The 24124-nt window shown below is 45.0% G+C and overlaps 1 protein-coding gene across 3 annotated transcripts in view; it reads right to left on the bottom strand.

The window, feature by feature from the left end:
- The window catches only part of CMIP (c-Maf inducing protein), a 321266-nt gene that overhangs the window by 55163 nt on the left and 241979 nt on the right, over positions 1-24124 (bottom strand). For all 3 annotated transcript variants that reach the window (XM_030204511.1, XM_030204512.1, XM_030204513.1), the window contains exons 4-7: positions 14573-14734; positions 12215-12256; positions 7300-7362; positions 5779-5859 (exon numbers count right to left, since the gene is read on the bottom strand). In XM_030204511.1, the coding sequence (XP_030060371.1) occupies positions 5779-5859; positions 7300-7362; positions 12215-12256; positions 14573-14734 (348 nt within the window). The remainder of the gene's footprint in view (positions 1-5778; positions 5860-7299; positions 7363-12214; positions 12257-14572; positions 14735-24124) is intronic.

Raw genomic sequence — 24124 nt, 5'->3', positions numbered from 1 at the left:
AACAGGGGGCACGGTGCCAAAACCATGACCTTTTGGACATAGTAGGCGTCCTACTCTGTTCTGGAAATGCCACAAGTTGCAGAGGGGGAAAAAGGGCTTCACAAAAGGATTTTTCTAAAATGTAATGTGATGATCTGAGGCTGCAAAAGGGTAAAACTGAACTTTCACTCTCCTTTATCTCCTGGGTGTTTTAAAAATCTGCAATCTCTCTCTCTCTCTTAAATTTAAAAAAAAAAATGTTTTATTTCCACTTCAGCTTTCCAGAAAGGACAGATCATTATTTCTTTCCTTTCCCAAGCCAGGACAGCCAGTTTTGAAATGCTGGACATTTCTGGGACAGCTCTGAAAGCTGCCTTCTCGGAGTACCTTGCAATATTTCAGCAGTACAGCCCCGGACTAGTGCTAATCACAACTGTTTGCCGTTAATCTACAGTTCCTTGCGCTCTTAAAATAGCCTGGCTTTAATTGCACTGTATTCTGGAAACAGGCGTGACAGGAAAGCGCCCAAAATAGACTTTAGCTGGGACCTGAGGAAGAGATGTCATATGCACTGTGGGAACCAATCAAATTCCAGCCCGGCCAGGCCCGGAGGAGGGGGGGGGGGTCATTTGTGACACTGCTCTGAACATAGCTGACCCTAGTAGATCACAGGAATTGTAAGGTTGAGCAGAACTGCAAATATCATGATTGGAATGTAAAAAAAATAAATAAATTTGTGAGCGAAAGTATGCATTGCCCTGCGTGTTGCTGGAATATTGCACAAGACACAAAGGTTACAGCTTTCCTGAGAAAGGCAGCAGTGTTGAAAGCGTTGAATCCAAAGTAATCAAACCAAATAAGGGTAAAGATAGAACTTTGTTCCAACAACATTTTGGGGTGTCGTTCGTGTCCCGCCCCCACCGCACCTTCCTGAAAACAAAAGAGCTGCCCTGTCAGCCTGAAGTCAGATCCCAGTCTATTTCAGGGGCCCTTTTACTAAGCCGCGTAGGCGCATCTGCGCATCGTACGCCTGTCAATTCTGAACTACCGCGTGGCCCGGGCAGCAATTTCATTTTCAACGCGCGCCCCGGAAACTTTCTGGCGCGCGGGGAACTAACTGGCATTGTATGCATGCTGACGATTACCGCCCGGGTTAAGGTGTGTGAGATTTTACCGCTAGGTCAACGGGTGGCGGTAAGATCTCAGGCCCAAAATGGACGTGCGCCAATTTTGAATTTTGCCGCACGTCCATTTTCGGCTATATATATCTTTTTTTTTAAAAGGCCTTTTTTTGCAGGTGTGCTGAAAAATGGACCAACACGCGTCTACACCAGCCCAGGCCACTTTTACGTGCACCTTAGTAAAAGGACCCCACAGTGAATTATTATAGTGCCAACATGCTGATGTATGATTAAATACTCTGCCTCCAAGAAACTACGGCCGTTCCTCTTCCTCATTTAAATCCACATTCAACTCCCGAGGGAATGTAAAATTCTTATTAATTTAAAGTATTTTGTTGGAATTCTGAACCAACGAATGGCTCTCTCTGGGTGATTAGATATGCAAATATGCCTCGTTAATATGAGCAGCAGAACTGAACTTTCAAGAAGTTAATATACAGCGGTATCAGTTAATACCCCCGACAAGTGTATTTGTATTTATAAAGTTGGTTGGCATCGGGGGAAAAAAGGTTGTTAAAAAAACAAACCCCAAACTGTTTCAGAATGGTGCTTAAGAGATTGCAGTAGGCAAAAGTAGAGACTAACCAAAGACGATTCACCACTGGAGACTTTAGTATACTAATAAAGACTGTTGGATTCAAGTGGTGAATCGTCTTTGGTTAGTCTCTACTTTTGCCTACTGTGATTCGTCATCGTAGAGAATTCCCCCTGTTTTGCACTTTGGCTTAAGAGATTGACCACAACATGGTTTAATGGTAGCAGTTAAAAAGAGGGGCTCTGGGTGATGCCTCTGCTTCTTTTAGAATTTTTAAGTGCTTCTTTTGGTGTTTTGGATATAACTGGTCTGCCTTTTAATGTTTTATGTGTTATTTTGGACATCACGGTGATCTTCCATAGCCAGATTCGTGGTCTATACGTTTGATTAAATCAATAAATATGTCATTCATTTCTTGGGAAGACGTGTTATAGAATTATGTATAAGGACTGTTCAGGACTGACCCAGGGTCTTGGACCGATGCTACAAATGAGTCATCATTTCTCCAGGCACATAGAGCCCATTGATGGGGGAAGGGAAGGCCTCTTGGTCATTACTCATTAGCAATTCTTACGGGGTAACTGTAGAAGGAGCTACCTAGATTTAGAGGGGAGACAAAAACGGATGTAAATGCCAGTCGTCAAACAATGTAAATGTGTATGTTGATACACAAACCAAGTAAATAACCGTTTTCTGGTCGCCGCACCTCAAAAAAGATATAGTGGAATTAGAAAAGGTGCAGAGAAGGGCGACAAAGATGATTAAGGGGATGGGACGACTTCCCTATGAGGAAAGGCTAAAGCGGCTGGGGCTCTTCAGCTTGGAGAAAAGGCGGCTGAGGGGTGATATGATAGAGGTCTATAAAATAATGAGTGGAGTTGAACGGGTAGATGTGAAGCGTCTCTTTACGCTTTCCAAAAATACTAGGACAAGGGGGTATGCGATGAAGCTGGAGTGCAGTAAGTTTAAAACAAATAAGAGAAAATTTTTCTTTACTCAGCGCGTAATTCGACTCTGGAATTCGTTGCCGGAGAATGTGGTTAAGGCGGTTAGCTTAGCAGAGTTTAAGAAAGGTTTGGACGGCTTCCTGAAGGAAAAGGCCATAGAATGTTATTAAATGGACGTAGGGAAAAATCCACTATTCCTGGGCCAAGCAGTACAAAATGCTTTGCTCGGTGGATCTTGTCGGGTGATTGTCACCTGGACTGGCCACTGTCAGAGACAGGGTGCTGGGCTAGATGGACCTTTGGTCTGTCCCAGTGTGGCGATGCTTATGCGCGCTATTCTGTACGTATTGCGTCAACGCTGGACAGTGCCCACTTTGCAGGAGTTTGTGTGGAGCCTGAGCAGGGCATATGTATGTGTGTACATGATAATATACACACGTTTTTTAACAGTCTGGGCTTTGGTGATTACAACAGCTCTATGGTATGTTTTTGACCTATTTCTCTATAAAGAACAGTAGAGGCCTACTTTTCTTTACAGAATACTAGTGTAATAAGTGCATTCTTGCCACCCAAAATCAGGCAGCACTTTATAGAATTACTTTGGTTCCAAACGAGTCAGTCTGTGGCAGGGATGTAGCCAGACAACAGATTTTGGGTGGGCCTAGGCAAGAAGTGGGTGGGCACCAAGTGTTCTCCCCCTCCCCCACCCAAAAAATATCTGAGCTGGCGGGAAAACGCTTCTTTCCAACTTGGCAGTCTGCAGTAGGCATGTGCTGAAAACTGAGCACATGCAGGTGCCGGTATCGTGGACAGAAGCATTTTCATTACCATCAGGGGGAAGTCTTCAGCTGGCGTAGCTTGGGATCCCCACCAGCTACCGCTAGATGTGTGCTACTGTTGGGTGAGCCCTGGCCCACCCAGGCCCACCTGTGGCTACGCCACTGGTCTGTGGCCTCCAGCTGAGGTCCTGTTGTTAGAGTGTCTGGGCTGAATGATTTGGGAGGGGAATACCAAAATAGGTGTGTGGGTGAATAAGTGGCAGTGATGCACATTGCAGACATGAAGACTTGGGTTTGATACCCATGACAGATCTCCACAACCCTGACCTGCTGTAAAAGATAGCACTTTTGGCTCGGGGGAGGGGGAGGAGGTTTCTGCCATTGCATGACAGCAACACCTAATGGTCAGAGTAAGTGACCATGATGGAAGTTTCCAGGTGGAGTTTTAGTGCATGGCCCTGTGTCCATGCTGTTATTTTGATGACTGTACCGAGTCAAGAAGGGATGTTTAATGGGGGTGTGGCTGGGGGGGGGGGGGGGAAATCTCCAAATAGATGCCTATGAAAGCTCACGATGTCAGATCCTGGTTTCAACTGAGCAAAAGTAAAAGGGGGCATGAGGTGCTACCAGGCCACAACTTCCCCTAAAACATCTTGGTGGAAATTTTAAGTGTGACCCGAAAAGCATCTGCATGGATGCAGAACGTTAAAATTGAAATGGAAAAATAAATAATTACATTTCTTAATTCATTCAGTTCATTAAAGTGCACTGATACAAACATTACCGAGCCAACATTTATTTCAAATCACAAGAGACCATAATCATCATTTAAATTCAGTCATAAGACAGAAAAATATGTTATTCCTGGCAGGGCTGTTTAAATTTACATTTGAAGAACGCAAAAGTCTCCCTAGCTCAAACTGAGATGAACCACTCAGTCCTGTTTTAATGGGAGACTGCACTGACTCCCCAGTCAGATTTAGCAAAGGTCATACTGGTAAACCTGCTGCAAAAGCAGACTTCCAAATGGTGAGGTTCCCCTCTGCCTGTTTCTTAAAAAGGGACACACCTTTGTTAATTAAAGAGCAACCTCTCAGTGGCCATGTGGATTTAAAGAAGGAAACAGCTATGTACACGCTGCACTGCCTTATAGCCTGGGGGGGGGGGGGGGGGGGGGAGGGATGAAGGGCTCCGACTTCTGTCGTACATGATAAGCCCCACATCTGTCAGAAGAGGAGAGGGGTAAAATCATTTCAGTTTCTGATTATCACCTTGAACCAGTGGTTTTCAACACACTCCTCGGGACACACCCAGCCACTTAGGCTTTCAATATATCCACAAAGAATATGCATGAGACAAATTTGCATACAATGGTTGCAATGCATGCAAATTTATCTCATGCATATTCATTGCACGGGTGAATAAATCACAATATAGATATAATCATCTAACATATAAATGATATCACAACAACTATGAAATATGCAAACACTGTATTATATACTTCAAAAACTTATACTAAAATAATATCAAAATGTTAAAACTCCTGCTTATAGAAATGCTGTAAATATAGCAGAAAACCTATTGCATCTACTCATATCGTAACCAATTCTGCCTGCAAGAACTACAGGAACCTATGTCCAACTCAGTCTCTGTAAGATGAAATGTACTTATCTCCGTGATCCTCCAGTGATTTTTTTATTAACAGGAAATCCTTGTTGATACACACCGCTGCAATTACGTTAAAATGGACATCCTCTTCAGTTGAGCAACCATCCAAAGATATGAAGAATCCCCGAAATCGCCTTGTGTGCAGAAGGGCGCCGATGCGTTATATTACTGAAGAGAATATATAAAGGAGCATGTTTCATGATTTGTGACTATTTTTAACGTAATCGAAGCTGTGTGTATCAACGAGGATTTCCTGTTAATAAAAAAATCACTGGAGGATCACGGAGATAAGTACATTTCATCTTACAGAGACTGAGTTGGACATAGGTTCTTGTAGTTCTTGCAGGCAGAATTGGCTACGATATGAGTAGATGCAATAGGTTTTCTGCTATGTTTTAACATTTTTATAAATATTTTAGTATAGTTTTTGAAGTATATAATACAGTGTTTGGATATTACATAGTTGTTGTGATACATTTATACGCGTTTTCTTTAGGGATATCCTGAAAACCTGACCAGCTGGGTGCGTCCTGAGGACCGGGTTAAGAATCCTTACCTTAAACTACACCCATCTTCTGATCATTCTGTTGGGAGGGGAGGTCACGGACAGAGTGCAATGCAATCCCAAACCATGGCTATTTTGCCTATCTTCAACCAAAAGCCTAATGCAGAGTGGAAAGACTAACCATGTTATGCTTAAGGATTCTCTGCACCACCGGTGTGAACACTTCTATAACAACCTTAGACCGAGGTCGCTCCCGGCAGTGCTGTAATGAGAAAACACAGATTAACACAGAGCACGAATGAAGCTTTTCCCTTCCACTGACTCAACATAAATTCAATGTAAAAAGTTGGTACAGGAAACCTCTACCGTAGTAACAGTCAACAGGGGGCTGCAGTGCCCTCAGGACTTTTTCTCTATACAGCCTCCATCAGCGTGAGAGGCAGGGGTGCTGGACACGTAGCACAGAAAGCTCAAGAGCTGAGCATCAGAAGTCTGATTCTATTCATCGTTTTCATCATATCCAAAGTCAAAACTTTTCCCGTGCTCCTTTTTTTCACACCACAGTCTTCGTTAATACCAAAAAAAAAAAACAGCCAACGCTTAGAGAGGAACAATGATAATGATGCTTGGCGATGGGGCCTGTTTTTATGTTTGTTTGTATTTGTTTTTAAATGTATGCCCATTAAGAGTGATATCTTAAAACCGTGAGTCCTTCGTATTAATGCTGAACCATGACTACAAACCAGACCCTTTCTTTAAAAGGCTGAAATGCAGGACACTGCCATAAGGAAGACCAGAATTTAATTCACGGGTCCCAACTGCTGGTCCCCAGGTTGGCTGGGATGGTGCTCCCGAGGCACTGTTAAACCCCTTGGGAGCGACAGGAAAAAAAGAGAGTTTCAGGTGCAAACGAAGGCTCATAGTACTAGATGTTAACACTGGCGTACCAAGGGGGGGGGGGGGGGGGGGGGCCCGCCCCGGGTGCGCACCGCTGGGGGGGGGGGGGTGCCGCGCGCCTGTTGGCCGAGTCCGCTCGTTCCCTCCCTGCTGCTCCCTCTGCGTAGAACAGGTTACTTCCTGTTCCGGGGCAGAGGGAGCAGCAGGGAGGGAACGAGCGGACTCGGCCAACAGGCGCGCGGCACCCCCCCAGCAGGTAAAAATGCACCCGGGGGGGGAGAGGGGAGGGTGTAATTTCGCCAGTGGGGGGGGTCGCATCGGCAATCCGCCCCAGGTGTCTGGCAGCCTAGGAACGCCACTGGATGTTAACTCAATTTCTGATTAAGCTACAGCAGAAGAAACTATCAGATCTCCCCACCCCCCCCCAAAATACAGAAAAATTTAGAGGACCCCCATATGACAATTCTTATGTCTCTGGCACCTCCAGTTACAAAGAAATAGAAATCCCCCAAAGCACTGCAAGACGAAGTCATGTTGTCATGGCCAATGTTTACTGTCAGCATGCTAAAGGGAGGTGGCGGGTGGGGGTTGCTGAAGCTGTTGACCTTTCTTCGCAGAGAGCTTCTTTTACAAAGCTGCGCTACCGATTCCCTCGCAGCAAATGAGCTTCCTCTCATTTGCCAGACCGGGAATCGGTAGCGCCAACTTTGTAAAAGAGGCCCATAGTGAATCAACCTCACGTTATAGGAACTGTTCGGAAGCACCCCCTACCCCTCATCCCAGGTGTCGAGTTGCCTGTTAATACCTTGCAGAAGAATTCGCAGAGGTTAGGAGGCGGATGGTTGTTTTCCAGCAAAGGTGCAATTGCCTTGAACAGAAACAAAAACAGTAAACAAAGAGACTTTTAGTTATGTTTGATTGGTACAGTGCAGTCGGCATTGGCTAGGCTGGACAATAAACCTCATGCCCCAAAGAAATACTAAACTCCCTGGGCTGCTCTGTCACACTTTGTATCTACTACTACTACTACTATTAAACATTTCTATAGCGCTACTAGACTTACGCAGCGCTGTACAAATTAACATGAAAAGACAGTCCCTGCTCAACAGAGCTTACAATCTAAATTAGACAGACGAACAGACAGCTAGGGGTGGGGAAATTGCAGTGGTAGGGGTGATAAGTGAGGGTGTTGAGTAAGAGAGTCATGGTTGGGAGTCGAAAGCAGTAGCAAAGAAGTGGGCTTTAAGCCTAGACTTGAAGACAGCCAGAGACTGAGCCTGACGTACTGGCTCAGGGAGTCTATTCCAGGCATAGGGAGCAGCGAGATAGAAGGAACGGAGCCGGGAGTTAGCAGTGGGGGAGAAGGGGGACGACAGGAGACATGTACCCAGCGAACGCCATAAATCTATCTGGCGCCTCCTTTAGACTGATGCGGGTAATGAAATGCAGGCCTTTGAAGAGGCTCCCCGCTCAACCCGCCGTCACTCTGCTTTCTCAGCAGTTTCTCTGAGATATGGGGTGAAGTGGGACCCATATGCTCAGATACAACTCTCAGCACAGCCCATCTTGAAGTCTGTATCGTGTGACCACCACAGGCACCTGGTACGGTGGCAACTTTTGCACCTGTCTAAAGATGGCCCAGCCATTACCATCTCCTCCTGAACCCTTCCCTCTCCCTCCCCAAAACTCAACATACATATTCTGATAAGCACCAGCATAAAGACTTTTTAGCTGAGCTGGGAAGAACAGTCATTCTAATTTGTGCAGCGCTGTGTACGCCTTGTAGCGCTATAGAAATGCTAAATAGTAGTAGTAGTAGTATACTTAGACACTGGGTCCTGATAAGCATATCTCTGGACCGGATGGGTGCTTCCAGTTGGGTTATCAAATTCTGGGTTGGCAAACCTGGGATACTTGTTCCCAAAATGCAAATAGTGAGCAAGCAGTTCATTTATAGGGGGAGGGTCTTTTCCAGCTTCTCCCACATGTAAACGGTAGTAATGAACTCTCCAAATATACCTAAAACAAGTTTGTCAAGTTTTATGCTCACAAAATATTTCAGACTCAATACTAAAGCCTCGGGGGCTGCAAAGAAGAGAATTAATGATGCATCAGAAAAAAAGCAACTCAATCCAACGTGTGAGACATGAAGTGACTTAAGGCCCTGTTCATTAATTAAGGCGCATTAGCGTTTTTAACGCGCCTACAATTAGCAAGCACGTTAACCGTGTAGGCGCCTATAGGGATATTGTAGATGCGTACACGGTTAACGCGCCTATAATGCTGCTTAGTAAACAGAGCCCTTAAGTCAGGATCACAAAGCGCATCAGCGGCTGGAAGCAGGACTTGCATCCTGGCTTCCGTGGTTCTCAAGCCACTGCACTAATCTAGGCCAAGCCTTCTCTTAAAACGACGGAAACTGCTTTCCCACCAGGCCATCCAGGTAATCCGATTGCTCCCATGCTTCTCAGACTAGTTGAAAAATACTAGCGTTGATTCAATCTAAATACAGCCACCAGTGTGCAATTCCGAGACGTGCAGTCAAACTCCCCTTCTGCACACCGAAATGTGAACACCAAAGGGGTACACGGCTATGGCAGCAGAGGGCGTGTGTGGGCATGGGAAAGAAAACAACAGACACGCTGGATGGGAACGGAGACAAAAGTGGGTCAATTCAAGGAAGGGGGAAACAAATACACTGAAATTAAAACTGGGGAACCCCCCCCCCCCCCCAAACCAAAGACTGTTTTGGTGACGTAATTTGGATGGGTCTACTGGAGGGTACTGCTGGTTTAAACTGCACAAGTAGTGAGTGCACCATTTAACTTGATTTGAGAATTTTCAAAGGTCGATCTCATTCCACACCCAGCGACCTTGCTGAATCCTGTCTCACATTTGGAGGCTGGTTAAAAACAATAAGCAGAATTACATTTGACCTTTTCGCTAAAAATAAACTATGAATGGTTTTATAAGAGGGGGGAAAATAAGGACACGGAAAGGTCACGATTCTGTTCTGTGGAGAATCTGTTGCAACTAAAATAAGCAAAGACCTGTTATGTCAAAAAGCCAAAAACAAAATTTTTAAATCTAAACAATTATACTTGGATTTTACATTTAACATTACACCAACACACCAGGAGCATCACTGCCTTCTCTGCTTTCTACAAACACAATTCAACAGCAGAAAGCTGCCCGCTGCTTATTCTTGGCTTCTTTTAAAGAACTGTCAGATTTCCAGAAGGTTCCAGGCAGCTCACGTTTCTACCTCCCGGCAACTACGTGTGAGCATGTAAACATACTGAGGCGATACCTGAATCCGGAAGCACCAGCTCAACGTTCAGAAACGTACTGCCCAGTACGAGAACAAATATTACTGTGAGCTTTTTCACTTTTGGCTAAGAAATCCAAGGAGCAATTTCACTGCAGAACTGTTTGGCTATTTTGCTTTTCGCTTCCTGGACCCTAAGCATTTATCGACTGCAGCCATGTAACTCTGGTTCTAGGCTGTAGCTGAGCGAAAGATCCTGGTACATTATTATTTTTGACAGTATAAGGGGGGGGGGGGGGGGGGTGTAGTTTAAAAAAAACCCAAGAAAACTCTCTGAAATTCAACCTTCTTTCACACACCAACACTGGAGGAATTTAAAAAACAAAGAAACAAGCAAGCAAAAAAGCTGAATTTCAACTAAAAAAATAAAAATACATTCCTGCCTCCAAAACAATGCATACCAATAACTGGAATACAAACAAACCCAAATATGAGGTCATAACCTCAAGATCTCACAAATCATCCCTTTGGCCTTTAAATGTGTTTTGTGTCTCTCTTGGGGGCAGATGATTAAAAGCAAACGCCGGCGCTAGAAGCTGTTAGCGCCATACTAGCACCGGCGTTTGCTACTGCCCCATGATCAGAGCCCTCGAGCGCATGAAACAACGCGCTTGAGGGATCTTTGCGCAAGTAGCATGCAAATGCATGCTAAACAGGGCTTAGCGCATTCATCGCCAATGATCAGCGGTCAGCGCACCAAAATTTGAGTTGCTGCCTGCGGCAAATCCTACGCCAGCTCCGAGCTGCCCCCCCCCAAACCCCCAGAAAATGGTCCCTGGTGGTCCAGTGGCCGCCGACCAAACCCCCCCCCCCCCAGTGTTGTCCTCAGAATCCCTGGTGGATCAGCGTGAAAAAGAACCCCCTCATGGCCCCCCTACCTTAGTTGGAGGAGGAAGGTAGCCTGCCTCCCTCCTCTTCATTGGGTTGACGATGACGCAAAATGGCGGCGCCCAGCCCCTGCCTGTGCATCCTGGGATGCGCTGGGCGGGGCTATGGTCTGTAGCTCACTGGGAGGGGGGGTTTGGCCGGCGGCCACTGGACCACCAGGGACCATTTTCTGGGGGTTTCGGGGGGCTGGAGACCCACCAGATCTCCAGCCCTCCCTGAACCTGGGGGGGGGGGGGGGGGGGGATCGGAAGTCCGCCAGACCTCCAGCCCCCATTGCTCGGGGCAGGGTTAGTCAGGGCCTGGTGGTCCCATGGACCTCCAGCCCCCGTGTTTGACAGACCTGTCAAACAAGTGCGGGAGGAGATGTGCATTCAGTTAGGGTGACTTAAAAAACTTAGGGACCTTTTACCAAGCTGCGCTAAGCCCTAAATCGGCCTTAAAGTGTGCCTACAAAAGCTTACCACAGGGCAACTTCCGGTAACTTTCAAATTTGCACCTGGTAATCGCACATGAGCGGGGAATGGGCGTGGAAGCACTAACCAGCTAGCGCATTCACATTATTGCAGCTAACTGCTCAACGTGGGGTTAAAACAAGGGAGTCCTTAGCGAGGAGGTGCTAAGCACTCCTATGTTTATATTTCGGGATAGCCGCGTGCTAATACTAACGTTAGCGCAGGGCCAGAAATGCAACAAATGGAAAACAGCCCCTTTTGATGACCCTGTAACAAATGGGCTCAGCACAAGGGAAAGTCCTGCGTTAGGAGGTGCTAAGACCACTTATCTAGCGCAGCTCAATAAAAGAACCCCTTAGAGTGCGTTAAATTGATCTAGTGCCCACAAACCAATAAATTCATGTACATTATAAAGCTGTAGTATGTATTTTAATATCCAAGCAAAATGAATTTGTACAACGAACTGAATATTCAATCAAAAATCGGGAGGGGGGGGGGGTCTGCATGCCTACAGAACTGAAAACGTTTGGCTTGTACGCATGCATACCACTCAAGACTCATGTCATCGAACCCCCTGCTTAAATCTACCTTTGTTCTGACTAAAAAAAAAAGTCACCCAAACCCGCGACACCCAAAAGACAAAGGGCAGAAATGGGCCTCTGGAGGGGGGTAGTTTGTGAATTAGGTAGATTTGATTTGGATAAGATAGTTTAATGGGAGGGGTGAATATATAAATGGAAAAAACTAAGAATACTGATTTGATTTTATAGCTGCATTGAAAAAGTATTTAGGCAGTTTATTGAGATGTGATTACCGATGTTTGTGTGGATGTACTTTTGCTTACTCGTTGCTGTAATATCTGTACTTTTGAACAGTTGTATTGTTATTCAACGCTCAATAAAGATTCTTATAAATTAAAAAAAAAAAGAAATGGGCCTCTGGAAAACGAGGACCCCGCTGCCCTATCCTGTCCCCTTTCCCCAACCACCCACATCCCTCTCCCAAATAATTAGAACGACCACACGGTGCGGAGCACGATCAGCAACACTTACCACGATAATGTTTTCTTGCTCTTGTGTAGTTAGACTGATGTTCTACAAAAGACAAGGACAAGTTTTGAAATTAGCGAGCAAAGCGTCCTGTTACAAATTGTATCACTTTACAGCACCATTCCCAACCAGTAAAAATATGGAAGTGTTCCCAACTTGACACTCAGCTGCTTGACTTTCAGGACTCCCTCATCACTCCCCCCCTCCTCCTCAACCTGGAAGATAACCAGAGGACCCCGGTGCTCAAGCGGCGATCTGTAATCTGAATTCGGCAAGCAGTTATTCAGTTCCAGCATTGCTATGGGAGGAGACGAGAGAGGTAAGGATTGGAGTCTGCAGATGTTTCACTCTATTATAATAGGACCTTCATAGCCAAAAAGGGATGAAAGCCACAGCTTAAAAGCTAGACAGTGCTTCACACATACTGTGCAACAATGAGGAAAAGAGGTTACAGAAGCGTGCATGCACTCTGGTTCTCCCCGATACGTCCACAACCTAACTAAGCTCCCAAGTTGTATCTAGCTAAGAAATGAGAGTCTGTCAAGATAACAAGAGCTGACGCTCAGTGCTAAGACAAACACGCACTGCCTTGTATCGCAGTGGTGTGCTGGAGCAGGCTCTCACAGGCTCTCGAGAGCCGTTTGTTAAGTTTTTAAGAATTTTGGGAGCCGGTTCTCCATGGCTACTTTAACAAATAGATCCCAAAATGTGGGCTCGGGCCCCTCCTGAATTCTCTTTCACTTTGCTGGCGAGAGAGAGCCCCCTGTTAACAATTTACAATCTAGCTTAACAATCTAGCTGTTAACAATCTAGCTTAAAAGCTAGACAGTGCTTCACACATACTGTGCAACAATGAGGAAAAGAGGTTACAGAAGCGTGCATGCACTCTGGTTCTCCCCGATACGTCCACAACCTAACTAAGCTCCCAAGTTGTATCTAGCTAAGAAATGAGAGTCTGTCAAGATAACAAGAGCTGACGCTCAGTGCTAAGACAAACACGCACTGCCTTGTATCGCAGTGGTGTGCTGGAGCAGGCTCTCACAGGCTCTCGAGAGCCGTTTGTTAAGTTTTTAAGAATTTTGGGAGCCGGCTCTCCATGGCTACTTTAACAAATAGATCCCAAAATGTGGGCTCGGGCCCCTCCTGAATTCTCTTTTACTTTGCTGGCGAGAGAGAGCCCCCTGTTAACAATTTACAATCTAGCTTAACAATCTAGCTGTTAACAATCTAGCTTAAAAGCTAGACAGTGCTTCACACATACTGTGCAACAATGAGGAAAAGAGGTTACAGAAGCGTGCATGCACTCTGGTTCTCCCCGATACGTCCACAACCTAACTAAGCTCCCAAGTTGTATCTAGCTAAGAAATGAGAGTCTGTCAAGATAACAAGAGCTGACGCTCAGTGCTAAGTCAAACACGCACTGCCTTGTATCGCAGTGGTGTGCTGGAGCAGGCTCTCGAGAGCCGTTTGTTAAGTTTTTAAGAATTTTGGGAGCCGGCTCTCCATGGCTACTTTAACAAATAGATCCCAAAATGTGGGCTCGGGCCCCTCCTGAATTCTCTTTTACTTTGCTGGCGAGAGAGAGCCCCCTGTTAACAATTTACCAGCACACCCCTGCTTGTATGTGACATCACATTACCCCCAGTTATGAAACTGAGGGGCAGGAGTGGCCTAGTGGTTAGGGTGGTGGATTTTGGTCCTGGGGAACTGAGGAACTGAGTTGGATTCCCACTTCAGGCACAGGCAGCTCCTTGTGACTCTGGGCAAGTCACTTAACCCTCCATTGCCCCATGTAAACCGCATTGAGCCTGCCATGAGTGGGAAAGCGCGGGGTACAAATGTAACAAAAATAAACATGGGTTACCCTTAAAACGGGTTATTTTGCTACTAATTGTTGCTAATTTAGCACAGTTTATGCAACAAGACTTAGTTACTAATAACTGAGATTAATTATTATTATTTGTTGCGTTTGTATCCCACATTTTCCCACCTCTTTGCAGGCTCAATGTGGCTTACATAGTACCGTAATCGGCGCTAACCGATTCCGGTCTGAACAAATACAAGGGGTGAGTAGTATCAAGGTGATATTAAGAGTAAAACAACACATCTTAATGGTAATCAACATTGAAAACTTCCCCCCTTAAAAAAAGATGTCTACAGAATGCGTTACAAAACTCTCCTTATAACTTAATCGGTTGGATATTTAAATTCTACAGTCAGAGGATGGTGACAGATCAGTTGCTAAGATTAAGGAAAGAGGAGAAATGAAATAATCCATCATTATATACAGACATATCTGCACATAAATATACCATGATGAACAGCACAAGTTTATTGCGATAAACAGCAGGCTGGCCTTACTTCAGAGAGCAGCTTTGACACGATCTCCAGCGGAGCCTGATGGATAGAATCGTCCTGCAGAGGTGAGCACAACGCCATATCCACCAACGTTTTAATCTCCTTCAAGACCACCTCCCAGCGGCTTGGATTACTGAGCACCTTCTTGTATTTGTAAATCTTTTTCTGTGCAAGAATAACAAGAAAAGATTCATTCGTTATGAGAACGCAGCCAGGCAAAATATCATTTAGCACGGCCAAGCTTGCCCCAGCCAACTGTCCACTGGATTTAGATTGACTTTATTACAATACTTTGGTCAGACAGATTTCAAGCAATTCAGAAACTCAACTGGGAAGAAGAATTATCTAGTGTGTGGACTGCTTTAGGAAGCAAAGGACAAAAGCTATGAATATTACTTTGTAAAAACATCAGTGTGCTTAGTGATTTGCTTGTAAAGTAGAGAATGACACGGGGTCGAGGAACAGCAGTAACCGTGGGGACGGGGCGGGGACAGAGCCCACAGGTACAGGGATAAACTTTGTCCCCGTGTCATTTTCTAGTTGGAAGGGTAGAGGGTGGTGGTGGTGGGAAGGAGGGTTATTATAGCTGCTCATTGTTATTACTGTTTTCTATTTGTAATTTATACACAACAGTTGCACAGCATATTGTTCCTTTTTATACTTTAATAAAAAAGATTTAAATATAAAATCAGAAGTGTTCAAGGCTTCTATAGATGAGGACAGAGCCTAGGGGGATGGGGCGGGGACAGAACCTGAGGGGACGGGGCGGGGATGGAGACAGAGCCTACAGGGATGGGACGGAGACAGAACCTGCGGGGACGGGGCGGGGATGGGGACGAAGTTTTTCCCAGTGTCATTCTCTATTGTAAAGCTCTGGTTCCACCCACCCTGATAGTAACGAGTTCTCGGAGCCAGGGCCGCCGAGAGGGGGGGCATGGGGGACAAAATTCCCCGGGCTTCCAAGGGGGGGGGGGGCCAGCACCAGGGTCAGGCCGCCGGAGCTGCAGTCCCCGGTCTCACCTGCCTGCTTCCATGGCTTCGGGTCCCCTTCATTCAAAGCGGCAGTCGCAGATCGCCTCTCTTCTGGCCTTCCCTCCCTGTGTCCCGCCCTCGCGGAAACCGGAAGTTACATCAGACGAGGGCGGGACACGGGGAGGGAAGGCCAGAAGAGAGGCGATCTGCGACTGCTGCTTTGAATGAAGGGGGCCCGGAGCCGTGGAGGCAGGCAGGTGAGACCGCGGACTGCAGCGGTGGGGGGCGGCAGTGGGGGGGGGGGCGGCAGTGGTGGGGGGGCGGAGGCGGGGTGGCCTTGCCCCGGGTCCAGCCTAGTCTCTCGGCGGCCCTGCTCGGAGCTAAAGTCATCAGTCTCTTTTAAATAAACTGTTGCATTAATCACTGCCCTTATATCTCCTCAAATCAGAATTACGGCTGTTGCACTGCCTGCATTTGCTAATCCATCACAAGCATTTGGAGCTACCTATAACCCTGGTCTCGCTCAAGCAGTCCTGGATGCCAGCTAAGCTCTTTGAGGTAGGCACCCGGACCAGGGCGCAACAAAAATGGCAGGCCGGGGCTGGGCTAATTCCCAGTAGGCCGGGGAGTTTATGCCACCAACCTGGGTAGTTCAAACACAGTCCCAAAAAGAATCACACCTGGGTTGCTTTTCAAAAACCTGAACTTTCCTGACTGGAACTTAATGGAAAATCTTTAACAATCGATCAGGTTAACAGACTCCAGAATTCACCAGCTGCCAGACTAAATCCAGGTCCAGACCTCCCTTTCCATCCTTCCTCAGAAGCGCGGGTCCTCTCACCTGCCTCTGGACAGAACAGGTATCTTCACCTGTTCCACTCTCGGAGGGGGGGAGGGGGTTCTCTCTTTCTCCCTCTCTGGGACCCTCCTCACTTCAACCTCTGCTCCTCAGCAGAGATCAATTTCCAAATGTAGCTCCTGCATCTGATGCCAGGCATGACACCCCTTCTACTTCACAAGTCCCAGAGGGGTTTAGGGCAACCAAAGACCAAGATCTCGGTGTGGAATGTGCTTTTATTCAATCCAAACCCATCCCCCATACATAAGAACACGGTCATTCATAATTTTATAACAATCACAAGTTTCAGTCTTCCAACTCCGCCCACCTGAGGAAGTTCAACTAACTCCCATTACCACAGCAACCCCCAGGGAGTCACATACTGATAAGGTCGAGAGATGTGGTAGCCGTGTCAGTCCACTTGTAAAGGTAATCAATAGAAATAAAACAAAATAAAACATGGAAAAGAAAATAAGATGATACCTTTTTTTATTGGACATAACTTAATACATTTTTTGATTAGCTTTCGAAGGTAGCCCTTCTTCGAACTTATATATACTGTCACCTACCAACATTTGCTTATTTTCGATCTGACGAAGAAGGGCAACCTTCGAAAGCTAATCAAAAAATGTATTAAGTTATGTCCAATAAAAAAGGTACCATCTTATTTTCTTTTCCATGTTTTATTTTGTTTGATTTCTATTGATACTGATAAGGTGAAACTAAGACCAAAATGTTCAAACTGCCCCTACCGACAAATTACAAACAAGCATCACATTGGTGGGATTCTGCTCATATCATTCTGCCACCAGTTCTGTGCACAGACACCAGCAAGAACCAGCGTGAAAATGAAAGGTGGCTTTTCTGTCCAGTGTAATTCTCACCAAGACACATTCTTATAAAATAAAAGTACATAAAATTAACTAAAAAAAAAGATAAAATTAACAACAACAACGACATCACCATCATCATAAAGAAAAAAGATACTCTGCGTTGGCGGGGACAGAATGAGCATCTTGAGGTCCTTGAGATTTCTAATTCTAACCAGTTCAAAGTCAGCCTTGTCTTTAAATGTGGTCAATTTTTGAGAAACGGGATCACAGGAAAGTTGGACCAGCTTAAAGACAAAATAACTGGAAGAGAATTTCAGGACAAAAATCATTTATTATATAGTTAGAGGGCAATGGTGAATGCCATTTCTGCAGGTGAAGCCTTGTTTTACCCATAGAAATGGGCTTTTAGAAAACTATCCACCCCCTCTGCAGGTAAAAGCACGCAGAGATGTTGCCAGAGGCAGGATTAGGTCGACTGAACAAATCTACAAGCCTTCTTGTACTCAGAAATGTTCCTGCAGAAAAAGCAGACCTAAATGTCTAAGGTTAACTTCCCCCTCCCCTGCCCCCATATGCAGTTTTGTTTTGGCTCAAAAGCCTGCAGGTAAAAAAAATCATTCAAGGTGAGCAGTTAAGATACACGTCCCCTAGTTAACTAACCAGCAAAATGATCAATTACACCATTTAGTAAGTCTGTAAAGAGACTAATTATTGGCAACCAGTTAACTTATAACTGTAAATGTTTTGGTTTGAAAAGACTGCGCCATTTTTGAATCATTGCCTCCAGCCCGAATCATTGTGAGCACTCCGTTCCTGATGAAGCCAGTTTTCTAGGTGAAACGGCGGCCTCCGTGAACGGTCACAGAAGAGTGCCGATTTAAACCACAAAGCTAAGTGCTAGTTTAGTGCTACTTTATTCTATGTGCAGTAGAAAAACACATTAGAGCACAAAAATATTGCCTCAACACTGTTTAAACTGCGAGTATTAAACATATCGCTCAAACACTGTTCATATTGTGTGCAGATTAAGACTTAAACAATAGTCAGTGAGTGGAGTTTTTTGCCCTATGATAGAATCACTGCGTGAGTTATTTCACAAAATTGTGCATAACCTCGCACTAAACCACCAGAACCTCTACAAGTCAGCCTGAGTCAGAGGCAATTCAGAGCAGGAGGATGAAACCTGACCGTTTGGTGTCCTGCAGCCAAGATTCAGTCACATTACGAAATTGTACCAAGTGACTGGCAGAGGCTCATAAGGCAAAGAGTTAGTCTACAACAGTGGTGTAGCTACGTGGGGCCACAGGGGCCTGGGCCCCTGTAAATTTGGCCCTGGACCCTCCCCGCCCCTCTCGACCTCCCCTCCTGCCGCCGTCGCCTACCAGTGGCTGATCTGCAAGGCTTCGTTCTGTTTCTGTGAGTCTGACTCACAGAAACAGAACGAAGCCTTGCACTGGAAGAACAGGACCTCGGCTGGCGGGGGTTGGGGTACCCCTCCAGCAAAGGTAGGTGACGGCGGATTGGCGGTGGGAGGAGGGGGGTCGAGAGGGTCGTTGGCAGGGGGAGGGTCATAGTTGTTGTTGGTGGTGGTGGTGGTGGCGCCGGGGGGGGGGGGGGGGGGGGGCTAAAATGTGCCCCCTCACCTCGGGCTCTGGACCCCCCTCCCGCCGAAGTCTGGCTACGCCCCTGACTCTACAAGCCATTCTTTTCTTATTTTCAATTTCATCCAGATTATATCATACATAACAGAATCTGCCTGACACCGATTTCACCAGAAGCATCTGATGTGCTATCAAAGGGCAGCAGGGGTGAAGATTATATCAGCTGTGTAAAGGCCTTCAATCACTCCAAATTACTCATTACACCTTCCAAAAAAGCTTCAAGATCTGCATTTTCCAATCCACCCACCCTTTCATCTCAACAGTATCCACTTGGAGAACAGATCTACTGAAGGTGAAGTGACAGGATTGTGAAGCTGCCAGCAAGAGAGGCCCGATTCTGGGATACAGTCTAAGACATTACAGATTTTCACACCTACCAGACAAGACTTAACAAAGCCCTGGGTTTCCTATCACATTTTTGGACACACAGTTTCAAGACCCACAGACAAATGCAGCTTCCTCCACAACTCAGCTTCCACCCTTCACATACAAAAAAAATCTATTATTCACACACTTTACGAGACTGGGAGACTGGGCGTCTAAATGGCAGATGACGTTTAATGTGAGCAAGTGCAACGTGATGCATGTGGGAAAGAGGAACCTGAACTATAGCTACGTAATGCAAGGTTCCATGTTAGGAGTCACCGACCAAGAAAGGGATCTCGGCGTCGTTGTTGTTGATGATACGTTGAAAAGCTCTGCTCAGTGTGCTGCGGCAGCTAAGAAAGCAAATAGAATGTTAGGTATTATTAGGAAAGGAATGGCAAACAAAAAATGAGGACATTATAATGCCTTTGTATTGGTCCATGGTGCGACTGCACCTCGAATATTGTGTTCAATTCTGGTCACCGCATCTCAAAAGAGATATAGTGGAATTAGAAAAGGTACAGAGAAGGCCAACGAAAATGATAAAGGGGATGAGATGACTTCCCTATGAGGAAAGGCTGAAGCATCTAGGGCTTATCATCTTGGAGAAGAGACGGCCGAGGGGAGATATGATAGAGGTCTATAAAATAATGAGTCGAGTGGAACGGGTAGTCGTGAATCATTTGTTTACTCTTTCCAAAAATACTAGGACTAGGGGGCATGCGATGAAGTTACAAAGTAGTAAATTTAATATGAATCGGAGAAACGTTTTCTTCACTCAACATGTGATTAAATTCTGGAATCTGTTGCCACTGAATGTGGTAAATGTGGTTAGCTTAACGGGGTTTAAAAACATAGTAACATAGTAGATGACGGCAGAGAAAGACCTGTACGGTAAATCTAGTCTGCCCAACAAGATAAACTCATATGTGCTACTTTATGTGTATACCTGACTTTGATTTGTATCTGCCATTTTCAGGGCACAGAACGTAGAAGTCTGCCCAGAACTAGCCCCTCTTCCCAACCACTAGCCCCGCCTCCCACCACCAGCTTTGCCACCCAATCTCTGCTAAGCTTCTGAGGATCCATTCCTTCTGAACAGGATTCCTTTATTTTTATCCCACGCATTCTTGAATTCCGTTACCATTTTCATCTCCACCACCTCCCGCAGGAGGGCATTCCAAGTATCCACCACTCTCTCCGTGAAAAAATACAGCAGCTTCCTCCTAAAGGGACCAAGTACCTCTGTCAGATTCCTCCCCCCACCCACCCATTGTCTAGTGGGCCATCAAAGCCCTCCCCAAGTCTGCATTATATTAAATTAACCAAAACAAAGCCCTACTGCTATTCTCTGTACCCTGGGAAGTCCCAACCCCTTTCTAAAGGAAAAGCCCATAGATCATTATTAAATGGGAAAATCCACTGCTTATTTCTGGGATAAGCATCATAAAATGTATTGAGCTTTTCTGGGATCTTGCCAGGTATTTGTGACCTCGATTGGCCACTGGGCAGACTTCTACGGTCTGTGCCCTGAGAAAGGCAAGGAAAATCAAACTTGGGTATACATATAAAGTATCACATACCAAGTAAAATGAGTTTATCTTGTTGGGCAGACTGGATGGACCGTACAGGTCTTTATCTGTCGTCATTTACTATGTTACTATGTCACTGTTGGAAACAGGATACTGGGATTGATGGACCTTCAGTCTGTCCCAGTGTGGCAATACTTATGTACTTAAGTAAGCCATAAGATACCACCGTATCTGCTCTGACCCAGAGATAGACACCTTAAAATCCTGACTGCATCCTTCAAACAAAAAGGCTACAACCCCGAAATAATCTCCAAGACTATTGCTTCCTCCCTCAAAACACCCAGGGAAAATCTGCTTCAGTACAAGGAAAAGAAAGCCACAGACAGAATCTCCCTTGTAGTGACATACAACCCAGAGCTGGAAAAATTAAGAAAAATCATAAAAGATCTACAGCCTCTACTCCAGGAGGATGAATTACTGAAAGAGATATTCCCATCCCCACCAGTGCTGGCCTTCCGACAGCCACCCAACTTAAAGCACAAGCTAATTAGAAGTAAGCTCCCAACACAGACTCAAAAAGAAGAGAATGGCACACATCCTTGCAATATATCCAGCTGCAAACTATGCCAAAACATTTCACAGGATCACACAGTCATTCACAAAGGAAAAATATTCAACATTAAGGAATCCTTCACATGCTCATCTTCCAATGTGGTATGCATCATTCAGTGTAAAAAATGTGACGAAGGGTGCTACATTGGAGAAACAAGCCAGATGCTAAAGAAGAGATTTAATTTACATAGACATCATATGAAAAATGCCAGTGCCAACCAGGATGTCACCTTTGTGGGGCAGCACTTTACAAAACCAGAATACTGTAGCAATGATTTTATGGTGAGACTACTAAAAGGGAACTTTAAAACAATACAGGAACGTTAGACCTTTGAAGTCAGAAAGATTAAATATTTTGACACCCACCAGACAGGACTCAACAAAGATCTGGGTTTTCTAGCCCATTATAAACCATAAAATTCTATTGCTTTGTCACCCTCTTATCACCATGAATATGTACTTATGGAGTTTAAAAAAGGTTTGGACGGCTTCCTAAAGGAAAAGTCCATAGACTGTTATTAAATGGACTTGGGGAAAATCCACTATTTCTGGGATAAGCAGTATAAAATGTTTTGTACTTTTTTGGGATCTTGCCAGTGACCTGGATTGGCCACTGTTGGAAACAGGATGCTGGGCTTGATGGACCTTTTGTCTTTCCCAGTATAGCAATACTTATGTACTTATGCTACTATTTGAGATTCTGAATGGAATCTTGCTACTCTTTGGGGTTCTACATGGAATGTTGCTACTATTTGAGAATCTGAATGGAATGTTGCTCCTCTTTGGGGTTCTACATGGAATGTTGCTATTGTTTAGGTTTCTGCCAGGTATTTGTGATCTGGATTGGCCACTGTTGGAAACAGGATGCTGGGCTCGATGGACCTTTGGTCTTTCCCAGTATGGCAATACTTATGTACTAATATCTCCCTCCCCTGATCCACCCGGCTCTCTGTCTCTCACCTAACCCACCCCACCCTCATCCTGTTAGACTGTCACTGAAATGCTTTGATGTTTCACTTATATACTGTTATTTATCAACATTTACTTATTTCTGATCTGACGATGGGCTACCTTCGAAAAGCTAATCAAAAAATGTATTTAGTCCAATAAAAGAGGTATCACCTTCTTTTCTTTTCTAGGTTTTATTTTATTCTATTTCTATTGATTATCTTTAAAAGTGGACTAACATGGCTATCACACCTCTCTCTCACATTATAAACCTTAATATTACTTTTGTGTTTCATTGATATATTTTTATGTATTTATTGAAATATTTATATACCACCTAGACCTAAGCGGTTCACAGTTTTATTTACAGACCCTGGCACTGCCCCTAGTGGGCTCACAATCTAGGTGGTATATTGTACTTGGGGCAATGAAGGGCTAAGTGACTTCCCCAGGGCCACACGGAGCTTCAGAGGGAACTGAACCCGATTCCCCCAGGATCTCAATGCACCGCTGACCGTCAGGCAGCAGCGGGATTTGTCTTCATTTCTGATCTGAAAAAGGTGGTTCTGCCTTTGAAAACTAATCAGAAAATATATTAAGTTAGTCCAACAATAAAATGGTATCATCATCTTTTTTTTATTTCTATTTATTACGTTGACTAAGTAAATGATTGAAATCTACTGAATTTCTGCTTTGAAAGAAAAACAACATGCAGCGATGTAGTGTGCACGACTGTCAACCTCCCCCCCCCACCCCCCAGCCTAGAGAATGACACAGGGACAAAGTTTGTCCCTGTACCCGAGGGCTCAGTCTTTGTCCCCGTCCGCTCTGTCCTCATCTGCACAAACCTCAAACACTTATGATTTCATATTTAAAACTTTTTATATCACAAATAGAAAACAAGAATAACAATAAAGCACCTATAATAAACTCCACCCCCTGCCCCCCTCTACCCTTCCAACCCCCAAAATAGCTGACTTCTCCTACCCCAAGGAAACCTAATCCACCCTGTTAAAATATTCAGGGGTACAAAACACAACCCCGCTATGTATGCCCTAGTGGGGGAGAAATAAGCACTATGAAACACTTGTTATGATTTTTTTAAAATTTGCAGATGAATAATAAATCATTAACAATCTCAGGATTGAGTCTAGCTCTCCTGTCTTCCACGGTCCTTCCCACAACAGAAAATGTCTTCTCAGAAGATGTGCTGGTAGCAGGAATGAACAGAAGCCCCTGCGCAAGTTCTGGCCGACACTTTTGCTTGTTTTTCTAAAAAAAATCAATACATCGTCGTCTGCATTAGAGAATGACACGGGGACGGGAACAAAGATTTTGGTCCCCATCCTGTCCCCGTGAGCTCTGTCCCCGTGGATAACCAAGGAGTAACCACGTGTCCCTGTGCCAATTCTCTACCCCCAGCCCTCTCCTGCATAACCTTCTAAAAGTGTCCAGTGAAATGGAACAGCACAATGCTGAAAAAAATAACAACCTTTTATAGGACACTTAGGACTTAACAACATAGAGGGTGCAACAGCCAATCATCCACTGACAACCTTACTATGCTGCTTATTTTGATCGGATTTCAGATAATATAGAGAAGTTTTTGATGCATTAAGTTCTTCGTTCGATGCCTTATTTAAGCATGAGAGACAGATGAACAGATCAATAAGAGAGAAATTTTCACTGTACCTGAATGTAACTCACCTTGAGCTACTACTGAAAAAGGTGTGAGCAAAATCTAAATAAATAAATATATGGAATGTTGCTACTATTGATTCGATGTGGAATGT

This window comes from Microcaecilia unicolor, chromosome 5 (genome assembly GCF_901765095.1).
Source record: "Microcaecilia unicolor chromosome 5, aMicUni1.1, whole genome shotgun sequence".
NCBI classification, from domain to species: domain Eukaryota; kingdom Metazoa; phylum Chordata; class Amphibia; order Gymnophiona; family Siphonopidae; genus Microcaecilia; species Microcaecilia unicolor.
Note: the sequence above shows the minus strand (reverse complement) of the source record. Positions and strands in the feature narration are given on the sequence as shown.